Source organism: Heterodontus francisci, chromosome 5, assembly GCF_036365525.1.
Source record: "Heterodontus francisci isolate sHetFra1 chromosome 5, sHetFra1.hap1, whole genome shotgun sequence".
In the NCBI taxonomy this organism is placed as follows: domain Eukaryota; kingdom Metazoa; phylum Chordata; class Chondrichthyes; order Heterodontiformes; family Heterodontidae; genus Heterodontus; species Heterodontus francisci.
Window position 1 is genome coordinate 109,119,345 of NC_090375.1, and position 26,654 is coordinate 109,145,998.

The following is a 26,654-nucleotide window of genomic DNA, read 5'->3' on the forward strand; positions in this document are numbered from 1 at the left end:
CCTCACAAATGACCAGGTCCCCCTCACTAGTGAATACTGAAGCAAAGTATTCATTTAGGACCTCCCCTACCTCCTCCGACTCCAGGCACAAGTTCCCTCCACTATCCCTGATCGGCCCTACCCTCACTCTGGCCATCCTCTTGTTCCTCACAGAAGTGTAGAACGCCTTGGGATTTTCCTTAATCCTACCCGCCAAGACTTTTTCATGTCCCCTTCTAGCTCTCCTAAGTCCATTCTTCAGTTCCTTCCTGGCTACCTTGTAATCCTCTAGAGCCTTGTCTGTTCCTTGCTTCCTCAACCTTAAGTAAGCTTCCTTCTTCCTCTTGACTAGCTGTTCCACATCTCTTGTTGTCCAAGGTTCCTTCACCCTACCATCCCTTCCCTGCCTCATCGGGACAAACCTATCCAGCAGTCGCAGCAAGTGCTCCTAAACAACCTCCACATTTCTGTCGTGCATTTCCCTGAAAACATCTGTTCCCAATTTATGCTCCCCAGTTCCTGCCTAATAGCATTGTAATTCCCCCTCCCCCAATTAAATATTTTCCCATCCCGTCTGCTGCTGCCCCTCTCCATGACTATAGTAAAGGTCAGGGAGCTGTGACCAGAACTTCACAGAATCACAGAATTGTTACAGTGCAGAAGGAGGCCATTTGGCCTATCGTGTTCACACTGGCTCTCCGAAAGAGCAATGTACTCTGTCCCATTCCCTCGCCTTCTCCCTGTAACCCTCCACATTCTTCCTTTTCATATAACTGTCTACTTGAGTATTTGACCGTGCAGTGCTGCCTTTTATCTCACCTGAAACAGTTGTTTTGCTTTCTGAACCAGGACCAAACCCCTTTTCCTGCCTTTCCAGAGGTGGTTAAACATACCACTGATTTACAATGCCTGAATAAACCAAATTTTGTTTGTATTGAGATTGTTATGATTAGTATTTTGTGGCTCAAGTTCCCAATTTCTACCTGTTTACAATCACACCCATTAATTTATTGTAACTGAATTAAGTCAAATCATGCTTTCAACTAAGTTGATATTTTACTAGTATTTTAGGTCTTTTTCTACATGGAAATTGTAAGTCTGTGATCTTGTTGATAAATGAACAGGGCAGGAATAGAGAGGACAGTAGTTCCCATTCAGGGAAGGTCCTTAGCATCTTCAGGTACTTCCAAGATGAGCTAATTAAGGGCAAATTATCTATCAGTTTTTGAGATTCCGATTGCCAATTCCGCTTTGTCTCTTCCTAGGTCCCAGTCCGTGCTGGGAAAATTTTCTCTGGAGAGCCATGGGACTTGTCTGTGACATTGCTTATATTTCTCTGGCCACACCTGTGGGAGCCTGAATATTTTTCAAGAGAATAACTTATTTCCCTTTACTATCTCTCCCCTGCCCTTAAAAGCAATCTCCCAAGTGCAACTGACCAATTTGAACACAAGTACATTGAAAGGGCTGTGGTTTAAAGCTGATGGCAGAAGGGGACACAGAACCGAGAAGAGTAGTTAGCTAGTAAAAAGGGGCGTCTGCAGTTCAGTAACTGGTTGGATGGTGAGTTGTAGTTTGGCTTTTGCTGCCAAAGCTATTTCATATAGAATCCAGTGACTAAAACAGATCATTGTAGCAGTTTCATGAGTGGCTTATTTTCTGGATGGGGGCATGGTGTTGTTAAATCCTTGGGGTAGGGTAATCTTTCGGCTGGCTTGTTAAACCGAGGCCCCATATACCCTTGAGGTGGACGTAAAAGATCCTATGGGACTATTCAAAGAAGGGAGTTCACCTCAATGTCCTGAAGTTGTGAAAAGTGCTGTGTAAATGCAAGTCGTCTTTTTACTTTCTCATTTGTCATGACCTATCAGATAGTACTCCATTGTGTTCCCCAGATATCCAATGAGCCATGTAGCCACCTGTTAATTTATTTTTCTTCCAGGCAAAAGCAGCTAGTCCCTTTTACAGAGAAAGATTTCCTAAAAAGGAGTTTAAACAGGTAGATGCACAAGGTAAAAAGCTTTACTTGTAGTTAACATTCCAGTTGTTAATGAAAGTTGCAGCACAAACAATCCACCCAGTTTTGGTTTCTGTACAGTCATTTATAATTGGGAACTGCTCTGGGCAACTTTGCACAACACTAGCCAGTTAGAACTGCTGCAGTGAATGTTATAATTGGTGGCCCACTGACAAAGGCGTTAGGTTTTGTGTAGTTGGATCTCCCCTTTAAACTAAAGTCGAGGGATCATGTTGAAGGTATCCTGTAATCTTAGTTGTACCTGGAAACCCTAGGGACAGTTACAGGGATGCTCTGAAAGGTCCAGATATTGTCAGACCAGGCCAAAAGAAGTAGTTTTTCTTTCAGAGAAAACATGAATTTCACTAGAACTAGATACCTACACAAGATAGGCTAGCGGGGACCCTGGCAAAGAAAACCTGCTGAACCCATGCTTCCTCGTCTGTGTAATCAGTCCTGGAATCCACTTCCCACCAAAATGTCGGAGAGAACACGAGGGAAGGACCATATCCAGTTGTTTCACAGCGAATAATTTTAGATCTTGTAAGATGCATACACGTATGGTGGAGCCTCAGTTCCTCATCCCAAGGCTCATGAAGCAGTTTACAATCTTTCGCAAAGTATCATAGCTTTAACAGTTTAGATAGAAGAGGTTTTCTACTTTGCTGTGCTCCATGCTCTTTGAAGATATTGGTTTTCATAATACAAACTGTTAGTTTCTTTGGTATACTTCCCGATTTGTATGTGGCGGGTGAACAAATGAGAGAATGGTAGACTTGATTTTTGAAATGCATTCTCAATGTTCGAAGTCCCTATCCAGCCATTCTTGGGACCAGATGTAAGTTGCGACCGTTGCATGTTTGTAATTCTGAATTATCATTTTTTTTTTTGTTTGTTTCTCTGATGTCACTGCTGTCTCATTTGTGGATTAGGCACTCTTGTGTTTAAAGTAAACCTACCTACTTAACTATGGAATGAAAAATTCCCCACCCACTTGCACGTAGAAGTTTGGGGAAAGTAATGGTTCAAAGTAAGTTGTGAATTGGTGCTAAATGATCTTGTTTCAAAATGTGTAAAACTGAAAATTACTGTAAACCTTTGCGTACTTGCTGTTGTCCTTAAATTAAAAATGTTAAGTTTCCTTTTGGAGTAGTTGGCACTTGACTTTTTAAAATACAAGCTTGCACTGATGCGAATGACTCTTCTATTTTATCTTGTAGTTTCAAATACAGAAATCTGAACAAACTGGGTTGTAAACTTTAAAAAAAAATGGAATTTATCACAAGTGAGGCGGAAACCAAATAGCTCAATGGTGCAATGTTTTAGCAAATGTGGAGCGCTGTTTGTGATGAATAGGACTCTGTTTTCAGATTGTGCACTGCAGGGAAAAAGGAAAAATAAAATCTGTGTAAGATTTTCCTTTCTCTTTCATTTTTTTTTTGAGTTATTACCCAAATTCAGTGTTTTCTTTTGTGAAATTACTTAAGCAATGACTTAATACTTTCAAACTTTCTTGCAAGCACTGCAGTCCTGCTCACATAATGGTGTTAATAAGTAGAAAATTACAGGCTATTGACTTAGCAATGATGGAACAGCAATATGTGCACAGTTCATGATGGTATGTAACTTTGAAACATTGTTTTCCTGAACTGCTGCTCCTCCATGGTACTGATTGCATGGGAGGGAGATACTGTTAAAGTAACCTGATGAGTTGGTGCAGTGCTGAATGCGATTGTACATGAGAGCTGGAGGGGGGGGATATTGAATCAAGTGGCAGTGGCACTAATCGAGCCCACAGTGCTGTCCTGGATGAAATTAAGCTTCTTGTGTTGCACCCATCCAGCTGAGTGATTATTTCATCATACTACTCGCACTTGATGTCAACAGTGCCTACTACCAGCTGTCCTTGCTTTTTGCTCTTTCATCCATATCTGGATCAAGGTTTTGGCAAATCCAAAGCAAACACTAGTGGAAATAAATTGATGCCACAATTAATGGCTCTATCCATTGCTTTACTGATTGGAAGTATGTTGATGTGTTAATGGGGTAGTTTGAGTTATCATTTGTGTGAATGGAATGTACCTGAGCAATCTTCCACAATGATTTGGTCAGCCATGTACCATTCTCTTCCAACACCTTTCCTCTGTTGCACAGTTCATTGAGGCTTCCCTCGCTTGGTTCCACTCTTACCTATACAATCAGAGCCAGAGTATCTCCAGCAATCAGTTCTCTTCCCTCCCCCGCTGCATTATCTCTGCCCTTGGGCCCCAACTTTTCTTCATCTACGTGTTACCTCATCGACAGCCTATCTGCTTCCAAAACTCTCATCCAAGCCTTTTTCACATCTGGACTTGACTATTCTAGTGCTTTTCTGACCTCAATAAACCTCAATTCATCTAAAACTCTGCCTGTAACCAATCTTGCATCAAGTTCAGTTCACTCATCACCCTTATGCTTGCTGGCCTACATTGGCTCCCAGTTACACAGAGTCTTGAATTTAACACTTTTATTCTCATATTCAAACTCCTTCATGACCTGGGCCCTCCCAAGCTTTGTGATCTTCTACAGCCCTCAAAGAACCCTGCGTTCCTCCAACTTTAGTCCTTTATGCATGCCCCATTTCCATCAGCCCACCACTGGTGACCGTGCCTTCAGCTGTCTGAGCCACAAGGTATGAAATTCCCTCCCTAAACCCCTCTGCCGTTCTATCTTGCTCTTTTTCTTTAAGACTCTCCTTAAAACGCATCCCTCCTAATAACTTCCCCTTCTACACCGTCAATTTCTTTAAATACTCTGCTGAGAAGCGCCATGGGATTTTTTTCTTCTGGGTTTAAAGCACTGTACAAATGTAAAAGTTGCTGCTCTTGTCATTGTTGAGCTGATGCCAGTGTCATAGCTGTGTTAGAATCGCTTGGCTGGAAGGGCAACTAGCACTGGTGTGCAAGTCTTTACGATAGCTGTTGTCAGTGTCCACAGCTTTTACTATGCCCAGTTTACTCAGCCACTTATGTTATGTAGTCTGAATCATGTGACATTAAGATGAGGCTCACTGCACTTGCCACTAGCATCTATGATGGTGGGACCTCTGGAGGAAGCTGACTGGGGTCATTCATAATTTACATTGCATTATGTGCTAAAGTGCATGTTGAATAAGCAGACTGTTCAAAATTGTGGATTTTTGAAAATGCAATTGTTTTGTTTTTTGCTCGAATATTTGTGAACATACATATGAACGTAATTAGGAGCAGGATCGGCCTCTTGAGCCTGCTCCGACATTCAACAAGATCATGGTTGATCTGATTGTAACCTCAACTCCAATTCCCGCCTTATTTGTGTGGTCAGCCTTCATCTTGCTTCTTACCATGCAGTAAAATGCTGTGCATGTGCCCTTTTACTTTAGAGAGTAAACACTATGTGTTAGCCCAAAGAATAGATTAAGATTATGGTGTGGAGCAAATTCCACATGATGCAATTATTCAGCCAGTTCTTTTGGGTGGGAAGGAAGAGTTTTATTCAGGAAGATCTAAAGACAAAATGAGAATGTGAATTGCAATAGAATATTTGGGGAAATCAAGATATTGGTGCCAAATATATTTATGAAAAAAGGATCCATGGTACAGGGAGGGGGGGGGAAATACTCTTTTTGCAGCCAAATGGGACTGTGGCACCCTGTTACCAAGGAAACACTACTGGTTGGCTGAGTCTGCATTGTGTTTGGTAAAGGCATAAAGAAATGGAATTCTGAAATCAATACATGTTTATGTCTTGACTTATTAAACAAGCAAGATGGTCAAATACTTGTTCAACTGTCATCTCAGCAGTATACCACCAGCTGACGATAACATAACTGTAATCTTATATTAGTTACAAATATGAGCTTTGTAGTGTGGGTGAAAGCATGTTAAACTTTTTTTTTCTTGTACATACTTTTAAAGTGAAAAATCTTGATGTAAAGCTGATATTAAACTGAAAATGTTCTGCCTGTCTTATTGTGCAGGACCATACATGGTAACTAATTTTTGCTAAATATCAACTTTGTCTGAATTTTTTTAAAAGCACTTTCTCCTACTTTGTGTCAGCATTGCCTTGGAACTGTAAATTCAGTGTGTTTTGGAAAGAAGAATAATCAACTAGTACTTAGAGCACTTGATTTTGGCAAGGAATCAAGCTGTTGGCCATTGTCTTTTTGATTTAAACAAATTTGAGAAATGTGTAATGTTTTAGAACACCTTACGCACTGATTTGATAAAAGAAACCGCAAAATGCTGCTGCGCAGGTGTTGAGAATGTTGAGAGCTGATTGAGGGAAGCAGATGGCTTTAGTCAGTGGCATCAAGCCAAAAGAGCAGGTGCTGGTCATGTGACTGCTGGTTACCAGGGTAATCTTGTTGCTCTTGGCGTGCAGATGAAAGGAAAGGGGGCCCCAGTGTTCAGCTGGAGTATTGTGTAATTTGTGGCAGTTAGAGCGGAAATAAATGCTGGAAATGGAGTCTCATGGCAAGAGAAACTGATGGCAGTGTTTAGTAAATACTAAAGTAATTGGTGTGGAAATAGTATTGCAAATGACGTGAAGTGGGTTTTGGCTGTATGGTTTAGCATGCCTTTTTGTCAATCACTTTAGCTCTACATAAAAATCAGAGAATCTGAGTTCCTTGGACATGGATATTGTTCCCTGCAGTTTGTTTGTTAAAAGCATCTTTTCCAATAAAATGCAACCCATTCAGTACAATGGGTAGACTGGTGGATCTCAATTTGTCCTGAGCTTTGTTTTAACATGCAGTCCATTTTTTTCTATTGAAGGTGGTATGTCCAGTTAACAGGAAAGAATGGTTAATTTTCTTTGGGTTTCACTTTGCCAATATTATTAGAGTTAGCTTGGTTAGTATGCCAGAGGCAGTTATCTTCGCATTCCCTGGGATGCAAACTCAAAGTTAACAACGGAGGGGGAGGATAAATTGCATCAAAATATAGAGGGCTCATATCCTTCAATGTAAATCAGCTTTCTGATTCAGCAGTTACAATATCCAAAAGTGCTCTAAAAGCCTAAAAATAATAGCTAATCCTACTATAGAATTTGCTAGTTTGATTTTAGTTTGAATAATACCTATTGTAAGTCTCATGCAGTATAAATTGTTGCTCCCTTTGAAATTTGGCAATCTTGCGTCTGTTCTGATGAGTGCGAGATGAAAAGCTTTGACAGCATGTCTCTTTTTTTTCAGCAATACTCATGTGCTACCAAGCAACTATTGTAAATCATTTGAATGTGGGAATATTAACCATGTTTTTTTATTTGTTCATGAGATGTGGGTGCCGCTGGGTAGGACAGCATTTATTGTCCATCCCTAATTGCCCTTGAGAAGGTGGTGGTGGTAAGCTGCCTTCTTGAACCACTGCAGTCCATTTGGGGTAGGTATACCAACAGTGCTGTTAGGAAGGGAGTTCCAGGATTTTGACCCAGCGACAGCGAAGGAACAACGATATAGTTCCAAGTCAGGATGGTGTGTGGCTTGGAGGGGAACTTGCAGGTGGTGGTGTTCCCATGCTTCTGCTGTCCTTGTCCTCCTAGGTCGTAGAGATCGCGAGTTTGGAAGTTGCTGTCTAAGGAGCCTTGGTGTGTTGCTGCAGTGCATCTTGTAGATGGTACACATTGCCACTGTATGTTGGTGGTGGAGGGAGTGAATGTTGAAGGTGGTGGATGGGTTGCCAATCAAGCGGGCTGCTTTGTCCTGGATGGTGTCGAGCTTCTTCAGTGTTGTTAGAGCTGCACCCATCCAGCAAGTGGAGAGTATTCCATCACATTCCTGACATGTGCCTTGTAGATGGTGGACGGACTTTGGGGAGTCAGAAGGTGAGTTGCTCGCCACAGGATTCCTGGCCTCTGACCTGCTGTTGGAGCCATGGTATTTATATTGCTACTCCAGTTCAGTTTCTGGTCAATGGTAACCCCCCCCAGGATGTTGATAGTGGGGGATTCAGCGATGGTAATGCCATTGAATGTCAAGGGGAGATGGTTAGGTTCTCTCTTGTTTGAGATGGTCATTGCCTGGCACTTGTGTGACACGGATATTACTTGCCACTTATTAGCCAAGTCTGTGTATTGTCCAGGTTTTGCTGCATTTCTACATGGACTGCTCCAGTATATGAGGAGTCGCAAATGTTGCTGAACTTTGTGCAATCATCAGCGAACATCCCCACTTCTGACCTTGTGATTGTAGGAAGGTCATTGATGAAGCAGCTGAAAATGGTTGGGCCCAGGACACTACCCTGAGGAATTCCTGCAGTGATGTCCTGGAGCTCAGATGATTGACCACCAACAACCACAGCCTTCATCCTTTGCGCTGGTATGACTCCAACCAGCGGAGAGTTTTCCCCCCGATTCCCATTGACCTCAGTTTTGCTAGAGCTCCTTGATGCCATACTTGGTCAAATGCGGCCTTGATGTCAAGGGCAGTCACTCTCACCTCGTCTCTACAGTTCAACTCTTTTGTTCACATTTAAACCAAGGCTGTAATAAGGTCAGGATCTGAGTGGCCCTGGCAAAACCCAAACTGAGCGTCTCTGAGCAGGTTATTGTTAAACAAGTGCCACTTGATAGCACTGTCAATGACAGCTTACATCAATTGTGCCCTTTTGAACATTTTTTATTAATTCAGAAGTATAGCACGAATATCCAAATAGTTTTTTTTGGGTGAATGGAATTACATCTTCAGTTTTTCTCTTAACAAGAAAGCTCTAACCCATTAAGTACATTTTGCCATAATAATAAAAGCAAAATACTGCGGATGCTGGAAATCTGAAATAAAAACAAGAAACCCTGGAAATGCTCAGCAGGTCTGCCAGCATCTTTGTGGAGAGAAGCAGGGTTAACATTTCTGGTCAGTGACCCTTCTTCAAAACTGGCAGATATAAGAAATGTAAAAGATTTTAAGCAATTAAAGTGGGGGTGTGGCAAGAGATAACAAAAGAGGTGTTGATAGGACAAGGTCACAGAATAGCTGACCAGAAGGTCATGGAACAAAGGCAAACAATATGTTAATGGTGTGCTGAAAGACAAAGCATTAGTACAGATAGGGTGTTAATGGACTTAAAACTGAACAGCCAAATGCACAAACATGGAAAAAGAACAGTGGGTAGGCATAGTAGAAACAAACTGAACAAACTAAAATAAAATAAACACAAAAAATAAAAAGAAAAAAAAAAGAAAAAGTAAAATGGGGGCCCGTCATGCTCTGAAATTATTGAATGTTCAGTCGGGCAGGCTGTAGTGTGCCAAATCGGTAAATGAGATGCTATTCCTCGAGCTTGCTTTGATGTTCACTGGAACATTGTAGCAATCCCAGGACAGAGATGTGAGCATAAGAGCGGGGTGGGGGGGGGGGGGTGGGGGTTGTTGAAATGGCCAGCAACCGGAAGCTCGGGGTCATGCTTTCGGACTGAGCGGAGGTGTTCCGCAAAGCGGTCACCCAGTCTGTGTTTGGTCTCCTCAATGTAGACTCGACCACATTGTGAGCAGCGAATATAGTATACTACATTGAAAGAAGTACAAGTAGATCGCTGCTTCACCTGAAATGAGTGTTTGGGGCCTTGGATAGTGAGGAGAGAGGTGGTAAATGGGCAGGTATTACACCTCCTGCGATTGCAGGGGAAGGTGCTGTGGGAAGGGGACAAGGTGGTGGGGGTAATGGAGGAGTGGACCAGGGTGTTGTGGAGGGAACGATCCCTTCGGAATGCTGACAGGTGAATGGAGGGGAAGATGCCTTTGGAGGTGGCGGAAATGGCGGAGGATGATCCTTTGGATGTGGAGGCTGATGGGGTGGAAAGTGAGGACAAGGGGAACCCTGTTGCAGTTCCGGTAGGGCGGGTAAAGGTGCGGGAAATGGGCTGGACACGGTTGAGGACCCTGTCAACCACATTGGGGGTGAGGAAAAAGGAAAGACATATCAGAAGCGTTGTCATGGAAGGTTGCATCATCAGAGCTGATGCGTCGGAGTTGGAGAAACTGGGAGAATGGAATGGAGTCCTTACAGGAGGCAGGGTGTGAAGAAGTGTAGTCGAGGTAGCTGTGGGAGTCAGTGGGCATATAATGAATATTAGTAGACAGCCTATCCCCAGAGATGGAGACAGAGAAGTCGAGAAAGGGGAGGGAAGTGTTGGAGATGGATCATGTCAAGGTGTGAGAAGGGTGGAAATTAGAAGCAAAGTTGATAAAGTTTTCCAGTTCGGGGCGGGAGCTGGAAACAGCACCAATAGTCAGAGTCAGTTTGCACATTGTGAATTGTCCCCAATTTAAACTACTTCAGAAAATTAGATACCCATTAAAAAATTCAAGAAAAGCTCTTAATTTTCAAGACAGCAAGCAGGAATTTAGAGAACATGGAGGTCTCAATTGTTGCTTAATAATGACCAGTTGCATGCCACAAACTACATTTCAATGGTCTAAAGTGGATTAGATCCTCAATATTCTGGAGTGTTTGATTATATTGTATTTGTAAATCCTTTAATCTAATTTTTTAACCATCTGATAGTCCAATTCTTTTCTAATGGAGTTCATTGATATTGGGTTCACTGCTTTTGCTATGTGTGCATACATGCTACTTGGAGAATTCTTCTGAAGAGAGAAGCTTTACAAATCCTAAATCTAAGGTGGGGCTGGGTTGGGGAACGACCAGTTTGCATTCCCCATGTTAATTAAAAATGCAAACTTTATTAGAGTATTCTTCATAAGTTAAAACTTTTCAAGTTAGTTTATCGAAGATAATGACCCATGGTATAAATCAAGTAGAATTGGAAAGTATTAGGCTTATGATGGTTTGCTATTGTTTTTTCAAACTTTGGAGATTATCCTCACAAATGTGACATAAATAACAGGTTCAAGAAATTTCAGTGAGCTCCCAAACTGCAAGATGTTGATGTCTGCTGAACCCCAGTATCAAGCTGTGATCTGATTTCTGAAACATGTCTGTTAACAGCACATAAAATCCCCAACGTTTTGGGAGGTTTTAAATTCATTTTTTCCCCATTATATGTTAGTCATAGTTAGCAAACATGCTCCGAGGTATTGCACTTAAGTTGTAGGCATGTGATGAGATAACATTTGATGAGGGTTTCCATTTTCAGCGCTATCCAGCTTCTTCAAAGCAAACCAATGCTTCTGATTGAAGTATTAAAAAAAATTGCTTTGATAATTTACTCTGGGTAAATTGTCCTCAGTTACTGTCCCCCTCCCTTTCCAATCTGCCATTATCTCAATCTCCCGCCCCCCCCCCCCCCCCCCCCCGCCCCCACTCCCCAACCAAAAAAGCACCCTTGACCCCTCTGTCCATACAAATGACTGCTCCATCTCCAACCTCACTTTTTTCTTAAGTTCTTAATCATGTATTGTCTCCCAAATCCATATCCATCTTTCCTGCAACCCCATATTTGAATCTCTCCAGTCAGGTTTGTGCCCCATCTGCAGCACTGAACTGACCCTCATCAAAGTTACAAGTTACATCCTATGTGTGACCATAGTAAACTATCCCTCTTCATCCTTCTTGACAGTCTGCAGCCTTTACATCACCACGGCCCTCTATCGCCACTCCTCCATTGTTCAACTGGGTGGGTCTGCCCTCACTTGGTTTCCATTCCGACCTATCCAGTTGTTGTCAGAGAATCACTTGCAGTGGTGTCTTTTCCTGCTTCCAACTACTTTATCCTTGGCCCTTCCTATTTCTTATCTGCATGGTGCTCCTCGGCGATATCATCCTAAAATGTGTACGGTTCCACTGATGACACCCAGCTCTGCCTCCACCACCATTCCTCTCGACCCCTCCATTGCCTCTGATTTGTCATGTTGCTTGACCGATGGCCAGTATTGAATGAGCAGAAATACGGAGAGGACTGAAGCCATTGTCTTCCTCTCCCTGGCCACAGTTCGAGGCTTAATCAAACTGTTCAGAACCTTGGCATACTATTTTTCTCTGAGCTGAGCTTCCAACTGTATATCTTCACTATCACCAAGGCCATCTAGTTCCACCTCCATAACATTGCACGTCTCTGCCTGTACCTCAGCCCATCTGCAGCAGAAACCCTCATTCATGCCTATTGTTACCTCTAAGCTTGACTGTTCCAATGCTGTACTGGGTGGCCTCTTACCTTGCACCCTCTATAAACTTCAGCTCATCCAAAACTCTGTCCTATATCCTAACGTGCACCAAGTCCTATTCACCCATCACCCCCATGCTCAGTAACCTACATTGGCTCTTGGTTATGCAACACCTCAATTTTAAATTTCTCAACCTTGTTTTCAATTCCTTCCATGGCCTCGCCCCTCACTGTCTCGTAACTTCCTCCAGCCCTGTAACACTCAGGTCTATGCACTCCTCCAATTCTGGCTTCTGTCACATCCCTAATTTTCATCGCTCCATCTTTGGTGACCATGTCTTCAACTGCCTAGGCCCTAGTCTGGACTTCCCTCACTAAACCTCTTCACATTTCTGCTCCTTTAAGACATTCCTTAAAACCTATCTCTTTGACCAAGATTTTGGCCACTTGTGCTAATATTTCCATTTGTGGCTCAGTTAGATATGTATTTAGAGCAAAGTTGGTTATATGGAGTTAGGTCACAGATCAGCCATGATCTCACTGAATGGCAGGGGCTAAATAGCCTACTCCAGTTCCTATCTGTGTTCCTGTGAAGCACCTTGGGGTGTTAACCATGTTAAAGGCACTATATAAATGCAAGTTGTTCTCCTTAGGTAGACTTTCAAAGGTCACTACACATTCAGAACTAAAAGAAATTCCATTTTCAAGGGCGAATTGCTCTTTTTGCTGAGCTGAAAAGGAAAGTGAATCAACTGATTGAGGAATATAATCTGACATCTCCTTGGATCTTTCATTACATATTTTTGCTGTCTTTTTTTTGCTTTCTCAGTTTGCTTTGCTAATATTATTTTGGTTTTGAATTGGTTCACCACACTGATTTCGATACGTTGCTACTGTTATTGAAGTCAACTGGTGCCCCTACTAAGGTCCCATTATATGCAGGTTTTCACCTGGATACTGGAATGAATTTTATATTCCTTACACAAAGGTCTTCACAATGAATATTACTGTGCAGACCCTTGCACAAAATTGAAATATTTGCACAACCTTCTAATGCTGTTCTTTTAGAGCAAAGTAACATACTTTCAACAAGGTTCCTGTGAAGTCAGAGTTGTTGGGGGCAATTGTTCATAGATGTTAGATTTGTTTGTTTCTAATATATTAAGTGCATGCCGATAGTTTGCAGGAACTAGTTCTTGTGTTCTCCACAGGTGACATTTGCGAACTCCTGTTCAAACATTGAAAAAACAAAAATGTTCCTAAAAGGCACTAAATGAAGTGCACTCTCCCTATTAAGGTAATATGAAAATCAGGTACTCAGTTAGAATGGATGGTTCCTCACTCAGGTACCAACACATTACATCATGGATCAGGACACAAAAGCAAGATACTGTTGATACTGGAAATCTGAAATGAAATCTGGAAATACTCAGCAGGTCTGGCCACATCTGTGGAGACAAAAATGGTTAACGTTTCAGGTCTGCTCTGAAAGGTCATAGAGAGAGATACAGCACTGAAACAGGCTCTTCGGCCCACCGAGTCTGTGCTGACCAACAACCACCCATTTATACTAATCCTACATTAGTCCCATATTGCCTACCACATCCCCACCATTCTCCTACCACCTACCTACATGAGGGGCAATTTACAATGGCCAATTTACCTATCAACCTGCAAGTCTTTGGCTGTGGGAGGAAACCGGAGCACCCGGCGGAAGGGAGAACTTGCAAACTCCACAAAGACAGTACCCAGAACCGAACCCGGGTCGCTGGAGCTGTGAGACTGCGGTGCTAGCCACTGTGCCACCCTGTGTCTGTGACCTGAAAGGCTAACTTCGTTTTTCATTCCACAGATGCCTGACTTGCTGAATATTTCTAGCATTTTCTGTTTTAATTTCAGATTTCTAACATCTGCAGTATTTTGTTTTTGTAAGTTATTAAGCTGTACATCTAGGATGGATAGATATAAAACTTGAAATGGTGCTTACCATTTGCAAGACTTTGGTACAGCAGAAGTACAAACTGCTCGGTTTTAGTCGCTTACTGGGGATGTTATGGGTCTGGAGAAGGTTCAGAGGAATTTATCAAAATGTTTGTAATTCCAGGGCACTTAGTTATCATGGCAGGCTTGGGGAAACTTGTTTCTGCTCATTAGAGAAGCAACTCTTTAAGGAGTATAAATGGGTTCTTGGGTGTCTTGGCTTAGTAGCCAAGTGGGAAAGTCATGGTTTGAGCTTCATGCCAGGTCACTCTAGACAGACAGTCCTCAGTGCAATACTGAGGGAGCAATGCATTTTTGGAGCTGCTGCTTTATCAGTGAAATCCCATCTGTCTGCTGAAATTAATGTCAATGTTCCTGTGGCACTACTAAAACAGGAACTGCTGTTGGTGTTCAGGCCAACATTTACCCTTCAAACAACAGCATAGACAAGAAGTTAACTGGTCAGTTATATCATTGCTGTTCATGCAACCTTGCTATATGCAAATTAGATGATTTTGCCCACAAAAATGAAAGTGCCTACACTTAAAAAGTTCTTGGGATGTCCTAAAGGTGGAAGGTGTTTTTTAAATACAATCCTTTACTTCTTTACTTCATTGGTTCGAAGCTGAATAGTATTCCAAAAGGGATGATTTCAGCTTGACTATGCAACTGGGAGGGCGGTAGAATCAGGAACAAGTGTGGTTAATGATCAAAATCCTGTGTGCTATGAAAAGGAGGAGGTTGGCCAAGTTATGTATGGAGGCATGGAGAGGTGGTGGCATAGTGGTAATGTCACTAGACTAGTAACCCAGAGCCCCAGGCTAATGCTCTGGGGCCATGGGTTCGAATCCACGGCAGATGGTGAAATTTGAATTCAATTAATAAATCTGGAATTAAAATCTAGTCTAATGGTGACCATGAAACCATTGTTGTAAAAACCCGTCTGGTTCACTAATGTCCTTTAGGAAAGGAAATCTGCTGTCTTTAACCTGGTCTGGCCTACATATGGCTCCAAACCCACAATGTAGTTGATTCTTGAATGGCCTCTGGAATGGCCTAGCAAGCCACTCAGTTTAAAGGGCAATTAGGGATGGGCAATAAATGCTGGTCGAGCCAGCGACGCCCACATCCTACGAAAGAATAAAAAAAAGCAAGGTGAAGTTGATGGATGGAAGAGCAATTAATTCTCAAAGGGGGGGAGTGCCAGTGGAATTGAGTTGCAGATTGAAATCACTAAGAATGAGGATTCATTTGGTGCAGAGTGTAAGGGAAGAGAAAAGGCGGAAACATGCTGAGAAAGAAGTTGTTGGTGGGCATGGGAGAATGTTTAATGAGGAGTTTGAATGAGAGGTGTAAGTGATAAAGCATGTTTTGAAGGAGATAAACATTTTGGCTCAAAGGGAGAGGCCGAGGGGTGAATTGCAATGGCGATCTAACAGTCATCTTCAGTTAAGGCAGATCAAGTTATGGAATGTATAGATAACCAGACAGGTTCCTGAGAAAGGGAAGAGATTGTCATCAGGTGAGTCATGTTTCAGTAAGTACAGTGCTATCTACAAAATCATCCATTGTCAGGTTGTGAATGGAAAAGAGCTTTAGTTGAAAGTGAGAATGTTCTTGAGGTAAATATGGGAAAGGCAGTCATTGTAGATCTGCTGTTTGGATTGGCCTGCAGTTGAGAAGTAAACACAATAGGGAGGTAATTGGAGGATGGGATAATTGGGTTACAATTCTGGAAAATGTAGAAATAATTGTCACAATAGGTGTAGCCAAGAATGCTGAGAGGGTATAAAGGGAAAGCTGTAAATTTGTCAAGGGATTCAATCTTGGGACAATGGCATGATAAATTATGATTGGTGGGAGGAGGGATTAAGGGGAGGTATTATACTGGAAAAGGAGGAGCTGAAAGATGGCATTGTTGGATGAGAGAAGGAAGAAAGCATAAATGCAAGAAAGAACAAAAAAGAGGCTTGGGTCTGAAGTGGTAACCAAGATGCACATGCAGGTGGACAAAGTATTTGATAGCTGGAGGATAGATTTTAGAAGATTTATTCAACAACAACCACTTGTGTTTATATAGTGCCTTTAACGTAATAAAACATCCCAAGGTGCTTCACAGGAGTGTTATGAAGCAAAATTGGACACCGATCCACATATGGTAATATTAGGGCAGATGGTCAAAAGATTGGTCAAAGAGTTAAGTGTGAAGGAGGGCCTTAAAGGAGAAAGGAGTGGGAGAGAACCAGAGAGGTTTAAGGAGGAAATTCCAGCACATAGGGCTGAGACAGCTGAAGGCATGGCCAAAAAATGGTGGATCTATTAAAATCAGGGATGCTTAAGAGGCCAGAATTCGATCAGCACAAATATCTTAGAGGATTGTGGGACTGGAAGGAATTAGAGATGGGGAGGGGCAAGATCATGGAAGGACTTGAAGACAAGGATGAGAATTTTAAGGTTGAGAATTTGCTTCACTAGGAGCCAGTGTAGGTCAGCGAGCGCAGGGGCGATGGGTGAATGGGACTTGATGCAAGTAAGGACACGAGCAGCAGAGGTATGAATTACCTCAAGTCTACAAAGGATAGAATCTGAAAGGCTGGTGTGCATTGGAATTGTCAAGTCCAGAGGCAACAAAGCCATAGATGAAGGTTTCAGCAGGGGAGGAGTCGGACAATGTTGTGAAGGTGGAAATAGCGATCTTGGCAATCGTGCGGGTGTATGGTCTGAAGCTCATCTTGTGATTCAGATGAAGTTTATACTGAGTTCTCAAAGCAAAAAAATCTGTTTGTAGTGAGTTTGGTTCTGTGTTCTGTATACTTTGGAAAGCAGATTAAGTTAAGTGTCTTTACTCAGCCTAATTTTAGTTGATCTTTCATTTTGAACTAACCAGCCTCTAGTTATCACGTTGAGGTCAGGAAATGTAAACTTTCTAATTGCTAATATCCAAGACTGAGCATGAGTGACAGGCAGATGGTGTCTTTCTGCATCTTAATTTGATAGGTTTTGTTTGCTTTAAAATTAAAGTTTAAAATTAGTTTTTTTTGTGATAATTGGATAGGGGAGAGGCAAGAAGAGGAAAAGGGGACATGAGAGCAAGGAAGTCGGGGGCAAAGCACGAGTGGTGGGAAGGGAATGGAAAGGGAGCTGCTGAGGGCCTCCTTTTTCTCCCACGAGTCTCACCAGAAAATGCAGCTTGGTCAGTGGCACCTCTTCCAGCAACATTATACTACAGGGCCCACTACTTCCCATCTGACAAAAGAAGACAGCTAGAAGCTGAAGCAGACAGAAGGAGTAGCAAAAAGAATATTACAGCATTCACCTAAAAGGTTATAACTTCTAAATGTTCTTGGGATGAACATGATAGATTTATGAGTGCATAAAATCATTTCTCTTTTTTTTCCTGCAGTTTATCATCACATGAAAATTGGGTATGGTAGTCTAATTGGACACCTAGTTTCATAATCTTAGTACTAATAGTGCACTGCATCTTAGTTAATATAATGGTTCGATGGGAGGAGCAGCTGGGAGAAGTGGGTGGTGAAGAATAAAAGGGAGTAAAAGAGACTCAGATGGTCATATCCGTGAGTGAGACCATGGAGCAGAGAGATGGCAAAATCAGGGTATCGGAGGATTCACTCTGCAAGGCTGAGGGGGATACCTCAATGAGAAACTCAGGATGGGGCTTGGGGGTGGGCGAAGGAGAAGGAGGATTTCAAACGAGTGACCAAAGATGTGAGATGCTTAATAAAAGTAAGGAGGATGCCTGATCTCCATATTATAAAAAAGTTCATGGAGGCATGGGCCACGGTACTTTAAACTGATCGGCAAAAGACCCAGGAGTAACCAGGGAAAACTTTTTAAGTAACGTACATGTAGGATTCGGAATGCACTGCTTCGTAGATTGGTGGAAACAGATTCAATATTAGCTTTCAAAAGGGAATTAGATAAATACTTAAAAGAGAAAATATTGCAGGGATATAGGAAAAAAGCGTGGAACTGGAATGGAAAAGAGCCGATACAGACTCAATGGGCATAATGGCCGCCTCCTGTACAGTACTATTTTATATTTTCGAGCATGCCTGAATGATTTGAAATAATAAAATGTAGGATTACTTAATCACTTTTTCTTGGTGACCTAGAGGCCGCTGACTCACATCAGCAGTCAATGTTCATGTGTTTGTGAATATTTATAAAAATAGGCCAACAGTCCCAAAGTCAATATTTTGTAAATCTAACTGGATTCATTTCTAGAATTTTTAACATTGTATGTAGTGCAATGAGAGCTCACAGAGTTGGTTCTTAATCTGTAAAGTTCTTTCAACCCTCGGAAATGGAACGTAATGCATTAAAACTGATGTAGAAATACTGCAATCTCAATTCCAGGGCTGATTAAGTATTTTTATTCTGAAAGATGAATGATAATACTTGAAGTTTTAATTTAAATTATGCTTTGATGGAAGGAACACTTGATCTTCATTCATAACCAACTCATTTTTTCCCCCTCCATTTTTCATTTTCTTTGGCTCCTTTATGCTCATCTGTGTCCATAACAAACTTTTTGTGTTCTACAATGTTTATAAGCTAGTGTTCCAGACTACCTCCATTTAAATAGGGTGCCACCGGTTACTGGAAAAGATATATTTGAGCTATGACTAGAATTAAACATAAATTGCTGTTATTGCTATTGGGTGCTATTAGTTTCATTCATTAAAAAACAATGTACATATTGATTGTATTCACTTCTCAGAAAGGAGGGTGATTTCCACACACAAATGTAATGCTCTGCAAACAGGAAAGGAGTCCATGAATGATATTTTTCCTAATTCTAATGCATGTGTTTTTTCTTCTCCACCTCCCTCTATCCATCGCTCACACTCTTGCTCATCTCGTTCTCAACTATATGCTGACACTTGTCAAGCACATTCTTGGTTTTGAATGAAGGAAGCAGCAGATGCACAAACCGGCAACCCAGCTTGTTCTTGAATTTTCCTGGCCTTTCATGAGTTTACCTTCCCACCCCAACCATTCCCCCACCCTCCCAAAACCCAGCAATCCAGTGCCCAAATTAGGTTCCAAAGTGCCTGCTACCTCTGGTACATTGCACAAGTTGTCCATTGTAGGCAGAGTATCAAATGAGCCCAGTTATGCTCAAGTCATCTGATGTCCACATGTGTTGTACAGCAGGAGTTGTTGGATAGAGCCCTTCAATGGGAGCTCTACTGGAAGTTTTTTGTTTAATCCAACTGTAGGCAAAGAATGCAAAAGTCAGTTTCAGCACTCCAGTTGCTGTACTAGCTCTGTCAGTCGAGACCAGGAATTTTACATGGGAACGTCTGTTTATTATAGCTTAGTACAGCACCCAAGTGATCTGTTTACCCACAAGGTTGTTGGAGAACTAGCGGTTACTTTCTTGCAGCTGTTAACTTACATAGAGTACAATTCGATGAGTGCTGGTAGCCTTTTGGTGCCCCTTGTCAAAGTGGTGTTTATGCTGGTTGACCATAGAGGGGCTGTGGAGGATTGGTAGGGGGAGAAAAAGAAAAGAAGTAATATCAGCCAAGCTCCAAGAAACTGACCATCCTAATCTGAAAGGCTCAGTTCTATAGTGGCCTATACATTTGCTGTCAGCCATTGAGGGAGCTTTGTCCTTGTTTTTGACAACTTAGCTGTTCGATTTGACAGGTCAGAGAGACAGATAGCTGGGGAGCCTTGTATGTCGAAATTGTGCTGCATTGAAAGAATTGAGTGGACTTACCCTTGTTGTGATGAATTTAACCTGTTTGAGAGTCTCGTGTTTTAGTAGGAGTGAAGTGAAAACAATAGAAATGCAAGTAGGCTTCTAATTACCTAATTTCGCCACCTTATGCCATTATTGCTTGTTTTGGGATTAGATTTCTTTGTGGGGCAAAATACGCTTTCAAAAAAGCTAGTGGAATCTTCGCAGTATTATTTGCAATATTATATGTGGTTTTGGTTATTCTACTTTACACTAATAGATTTTTAATATTTTGTAGCAACAAGAAAAATACACCGGAATCAACCGTTGGAAAGAAAAAAGGCAAAAGGAAACATGAATCGTCCCCTGAAAATTCAGATATGGACAAAACACCACCTCCATCTCCACAGGAAGAGGATGAATTGGGAGTACAGGTGAATGTAATCTCAAGCGTATAAATTTAAAGTTTAGCATGATAACAATGCATATAAAATCTATGATAACTTGAATATTATGACCTCCATGCGTTGTATTTTCCAATGAAATGATTAATGTACTGCTTTCTGTTGCCATTGGTTTAACTTCTGGTATGTTCAGGTAAAAACATTTTCCAACTAGCAGTGCTGGGTTGCTGTGGGTGCTCTGTGGTAATAAGTGATGAAATTGGTGTTATAAACCCAATATTCTTTTGAGAAAATACTGCGATGCTGGAAATCTGCAATGCGAACAGAAAATGATGGAAATACTTCGTATTCTGGAGAGAGAAACAGTTAAAGTAAGGTTGTTGACCTGAAGCGTTAACTCTGTTTCTGTCTCCACGCATGCTGCCAGACGTACTGTGTATTTCCGCATTCTTTTCTTTTTTAAGGGCAGTATAACCTTTTGTCTGCTTTATATTGCAAAAGTAATATTGTAAAAAATTGTTTGTCAATTTGTTCAGACAATTGATTAAACCAGACAAAAATTATTTCCCCAACCAAGTGTATTTAAAAGTAATGCATGCTTCATTGGTTATAGTGGACAGAAATGTCATTTTCCAGTTTTCGAAAAAAAATTGTGCATGCAGGAAATATAGGCAAATTCACCAAAATTTCTGGAATTCCACAAATTCTGATATAAGTTAATTGCTGTCATGTTAATAAAGCAATCTTCCATCTGGAGTTCAAATTTGACCTCAAACTTATGCATTTTCTTCAAGTGCACTTGAAACGTTTTTTTTTTAATCCATCATTGGGTGCTCCCTTCTTTGGTTATCATGTATGAGATAAACCAAACAGATCAAACAAGTCCAGTATAAGAGGCTTATGCTAAATACAAGAATAAGTCTTTTTGGCCCATCAAGTCACTTTCCTCTATATACTGTGTACAATGTGCTCTATCGTGGACTTTGCCCAACCTATGTAGTTTCCTAAGGAGGGCAACCAACTAAAAATAAATCTACTCAACAGGCATTGGTGGTGGGACTGTCCTCTGAGACAGAAAGTTGCAGGCTAAAGCACACTCCAGGACATGAGCACGTAATTTAATTTGACACTTCAATGCAATTCTGAGGGAATGCTACACTGTAAGTGCCATGTTTTGGACGAAATGTTAAACTGAGGCCTGTTCAGGTGGTTGGAAAAGTTTTTTTTTTCTAGTAAGTGCTGGAGTGTTCACACATGTTCCTGTCCCACATAGGGCTCTTTAGGGACCAGGATAATGTTGTAGAAAGAGATAAATGAAGAGGTGTTGCATCTGCTAAAGTTGTATGAGGAAAGTCAGCTAAGTGGAAGAATAAACAAGTGCCTCTGGAAAGCAGAGAGGGAAGCAGCTGGGCTTACTGGGATGGGAATGTCTTCATAGCAGAAAATAATTTGAATAGAACAGAATGTGGTGACAAATATTAGTATCCTGAGAGGAGCAAGAGTGGTGGATAGCCAAGCTACGGGAACCAAGGTGGATGCAGTAAAGGATTCTGTCTGGCTGCTAGGGAGGGAGACAGAAAGCAGGAAACTACAGGCCAGTTAGTTTAACATCTGTCTTAGGAAAAATGTTAGAAGCTATTATTAGAGACATTATAACAGGGTACTTAGAAAAATTCAAGGTAACCAGGCAGAGTCAACATGGTTTTGTGAAAGGAAAATCATGTCTAACCAAGTTATTGCAGTTCTTTGAAGCAGTCACATGTACTGTGGATAAAGGGGAGCCATTGAATGTACTGTACTTAGATTTCCAGAAGGCATTTGATCAGGTGCCACATCAAAGGTTATTGCAGAAAATAAAAGCTCATGGTGTAGTTGGTAAAATATTGGCATGGAAGAGGATTGGCTAGCTAAGAGGAAACAGTAGGCATAAATGGTCATTTTCTGGTTGGCAAGCTGTAATGAATGATGTGCTGCAGGGATCAGTGCTGGGGCCTCAACTTTTTACAATTTATATAAATGACTTGGATGAAGAGACTGAAGGTCTGGTTGCTAAATTAGCTGATGACACAAAGATAGGTAGGAAAGTAAGTTGTGAAGAGGACGTAAGGAAGCAAAGGGGTATAGATAGGTTAAGTGAGTGGGTAAAGATCTGGTAAATGGAGTATAATGTGGGAAAATGTAAAATTGCCCATTTTGGCAGGAAGAATAAAGAAGCATATTATCTAAATGGTGAGATTGCAGAGCTCACACAGGGATCTGGGTGTCCTAGTGCGTGTATCACAAAAGGTTAGTATGCAGTATCAGCAAGTAATTAGGAAAGCTAATAGAATACAAACAAAGAACAGTACAGCACAGGAACAGGCCATTCGGCCCTCCAAGCCTGTGCCGATCTTGATGCCTGCCTAAACTAAAACCTTCTGCACTTCCGGGGACCGTATCCCTCTATTCCCATCCTATTCATGTATTTGTCAAGATGCCTCTTAAACGTCGCTATTGTACCTGCTTGCACCACCTCCCCCGGCAGCAAGTTCTAGGCACTCACCACCCTCTGTGTAAAGAACTTGCCTCGCACGTCCCCTCTAAACTTTGCCCCTCTCACCTTAAACCTATGTCCCCTAGTAACTGACTCTTCCACCCTGGGAAAAAGCTTCTGACTATCCACTCTGTCCATGCCGCTCATTACTTTGTAAACCTCTATCATGTCGCCCCTCCACCTCCGTCGTTCCAGTGAAAATAATCCGAGTTTATCCAACCTCACCTCATAGCTAATGCCCTCCAGACCAGGCAACATCCTGGTAAACCTCCTCTGTACCCTCTCCAAAGCCTCCATTGTTATCATTTATCGCGAGGGGAATTGAGTACAAAAGTAGGGAGGTTGTGCTTCAGTTATACAGGGCATTGGTAAGACCATATCTGGAGTACTGTGTACAGTATTGGTCTCCTTATTTAAGGAAGGATGTAAATGCGTTGGAAGCAGTTCAAAGAAGGTTTACTAGACAAATACCTGGAATGGGCAGGTTGCCTTATGAGAAAAGATTGGACAGGCTAGGCTTGTATCCGCTGGAGTTTAGGACAATAAGAGGCGACTTGATTGAAACATTTAAGATCCTGAGGGGTCTTGACAGGTTGGATGTGGAAAGGATGTTTCCCCTCGTGGGAGAATCTAGAACTAAGGGTCACTATTTAAAAATAAAGGGTCGCCCATTTAAGAGAGAGATGAGACATTTTTTTCTCTTTGGAACTCTCTTCCTCAAAAGGCACTGGGAGCAGAGTCTTTGAATATTTTTACGGCAGAGGTAGATAGATTCTTGATAAGCAATGGCGTCGAAGGTTTTCGGAGTCAGGTGGGAATGTGGAGGTGAGGTTACAATCAGATCTATTGAATGGTGGAGCAGGTTCGATAGGCCGAGTGGCCATTCCTGCTCCTAATTCGTATGCTCTTTGGCGTTTGGACATACAACTGTAGCAAGTACATCACTCATTCATCTTCCCAAATCAATATCCAATGCCACTGTCACTCCTTTCATATAAGACCGTAATTTACATGTACTTCCTCCAACCTAGTATCCTGACAGAACAAAATCACAAATGCAGCAGTCCTTTCAAGGGCAGAGCTCCAGGTATGTTGGCACTAATCAAACAGAGGTGGTTTCGGTGGATCGGACATGTCCACGGGGTGGCACATGGTCACATCCCAAAGGACTTTCTGAATGGTGAGGTAGCCGGGACCAGATGACCAGTGGAGCATCCAAAGCTTCACTTCAAGGATGCTTGTAAACATGGCATGAAGACCCTAAGTGTCGACAATTGCACCTGGGAGTCACTAGCTGGCGAAAGAGGGAAATGGCAACAGCTCCTGTGGACTGGTGTGCACTACCACGATGACCAGTTGCTACAGCAGCTTGGCAACAGGCGCCAACGTCAAAAACAGCAATTCTGTATCATTTGGCAGCTTTACGTGCGGCACTTGTGGCAAAGCGATCAAGGATTCACAGACATTGGCAAAAGTGCAGCAAGAGAAGACACCCCACCTAAATGGATTGTTTGCTGTGTGTCCATCTTTTGTAGATGGAAGGATGCCAAACCTCCAATTCAGTGTACTGTGTTGCTTCGAGTTCAGTCTGTTCTACACCAGGAGACCAAATGAAGATTGGGTGACTGCTGAACACTGCTATTCTGTTCACAGATATGATCCTTACCTTCCTGTGGCTTCTCATTTCAACTCCCATTCCCATTCTGACATCTCTGGCTTTTCCCTCCTACAAGCCCAACAAAAGCTTCAAAAACACTTCCTCATTTTTCATCTGGATACCTCTACTATGCACATTATATTTAGCAACTTGAGATCTGGATTTCTCTCCCATTTTCTCAGTGGTAGGGAGTGCTAGAAATAAAGATTTGGGAGATGGGTTGCTATTGAAGATGAGGATCCTTTGTCTGAACACAGTGTGTGGGGTGGAGGTGGGGGGTGGGTGGGTGGTGGCTGTACTCAGAATGTTTCTCCTCTTGGATGCTGGTGAGGCTGCTGGTTAGTTCCAGCATTTTCAGTGTGTTTAATTGCCTTTCGTTCTTATAACTGTTAATTGATTAGATTATTTCCACCAGTTTTCATTCCTTTGTAGTTTTTCCAAAAACCTGTTTGCTTATCTTACCCATCATGCCCTCTTCCCCCTGCCCGCCCACCCTTTTGTTCAGTTCCTGTAGAAGACTCGCCTATCTACAAGGTCCCAGACAGGTTTTACACCCAAAATCTTGACCTATCCTTTCCTTTTAGAGTTGCCAATTGACCTGTATTTCCAGTATTTTACCTATTTATTTATCCTATTATCACCAAGGTCACGTCCACCTGCACAAACTGAGGAAAACCCCGCTCACTTAGTCACTGGCGCAGCCTCGCGAGCTGTTGACTCACTTTGTAGCAATACTGTCTCCTGGTGGAGACAAAAAAATGCCCAATTCAGGGAACTCTCTGGGATATTTCCCTCCAACTCCTTAAAGTAATCAAGCAAACCCCAGACCATAGTTGCCCATGACCCATCAAAGCTGATTAACCATTATCTCCTGTAACTGGAGATGTTCTCAGAACTTCTTAACTTACCTTTTAAAGGACTATAGTGATCCTGTTCTCACCAGCTGCGGCAACATTTTGGATGATCACATACTTCTGAAATATATACTTCCTGGCATTGAATTCAACTCTGCCGACTGATTTTATAGATGTGACTGCCTGCCCTGTCATCTCTATCCATTTCAAATAATTAAGGTTTCTTTTATTTTCTCTAAACTGGGGTAGTATAGTACCAGGGATATATAAGTACTGTGTTAAATTTATAGTTTAACTAATTAAACTACTTAACATAACTTCAGATTATCATTGTGTAATTTCTAAACTTGAAACCCGAATTAGTTAAACAACATCCTTCTTAGGCAGTCCCTCGGGAACGAGGATGACTTTCTTCCACTCCAGGGTTGTGGATCCTTAGGTGACTGGATCGTCCAATTCTGGATCCGCACACTCTGCCATAGGTGGGGCAGATGGTGGTGTTTGGTGAGGCGAGTGAATGGGATGCTGGGGTTTCCCAACGCGCCTTCCGCTGTTTGCACCTGGTCACTGCCTGGGCATGTCAATGTTGTTTGAACTGGCTGGTACCGTCGCAGATGCTTCTTCTCCATTTTGGGTGATCTCAGGCAAAAGATTTCCACGAATCAATGAAGATGTCATATTTTTTCAGGGAGGCTTTAAGGACATCTTTGTAGCGTTCCTGTGCTCTCCTGGTAGCCTCTTGTCATGACAGAGCTCGGAGTAGAAAGCTTGTTTTGGGAGTCTTGTGTCAGGCAGGCTGACTGCGTCGCCTGCCCAGCGTAACTGACTAGCCATGATCAATGTCTTGATACTTGGAGTGTTGGCCTGAGAGAGGACACTGATATTGGAGCGTCTGTCCTGCCATGGAATTTGCAGGATCTTGTGGAGGCACCGCTGGTGTTATCTCTCCAGGGCTTTGAGATGTCTGCTGTACAGCGTCCATGTTTCTGACGCATAAAGGAGGGAAGGTAACACTGCGGCTCTGTAGACCATGAGCTTGGTGCCAGATTTGAGGTCTTCGTCATCAAACACACTTTTCCTCAGATGACCGAAGGCTGCACTGGCACGCTGGAGGCGATGCTGAGTTTCATCGTTGATGTCTGCCCTTGCTGAGAGGAGGCTCCCAAGGTACGAATGAGAAGTGAACCACATTGTCCAGTGTTTCGCCGTGGATCTTGAAAGGTGGGGGGGGCGGTGGGGGCAGTGTTGCACTGTGGGATCAGGCTGGTAGAGGACCTTTGTCTTCTGGATGTTTAACTTTAGGCCCATTCTTTCACACGCCTCTGTGAATGCATCAACGAGGGTTTGAAGCTCGGCCTCTGAGTGTGCGCATACACAAGCATTGTACTGGAGCTCGATGACAGAGGTTGCAGTGGCCTTGGTTTTGGACTGGAGG

General features: G+C 42.3%; 1 protein-coding gene across 4 annotated transcripts in view; it reads left to right on the forward strand.

The window, feature by feature from the left end:
* Positions 1-26,654, forward strand: part of chd7 (chromodomain helicase DNA binding protein 7) — a 277,383-nt gene that overhangs the window by 120,456 nt on the left and 130,273 nt on the right. For all 4 annotated transcript variants that reach the window (XM_068031895.1, XM_068031894.1, XM_068031893.1 and 1 more), the window contains exon 4: positions 20,070-20,205. In XM_068031895.1, coding sequence (XP_067887996.1) covers positions 20,070-20,205 — 136 coding nt within the window. The remainder of the gene's footprint in view (positions 1-20,069; positions 20,206-26,654) is intronic.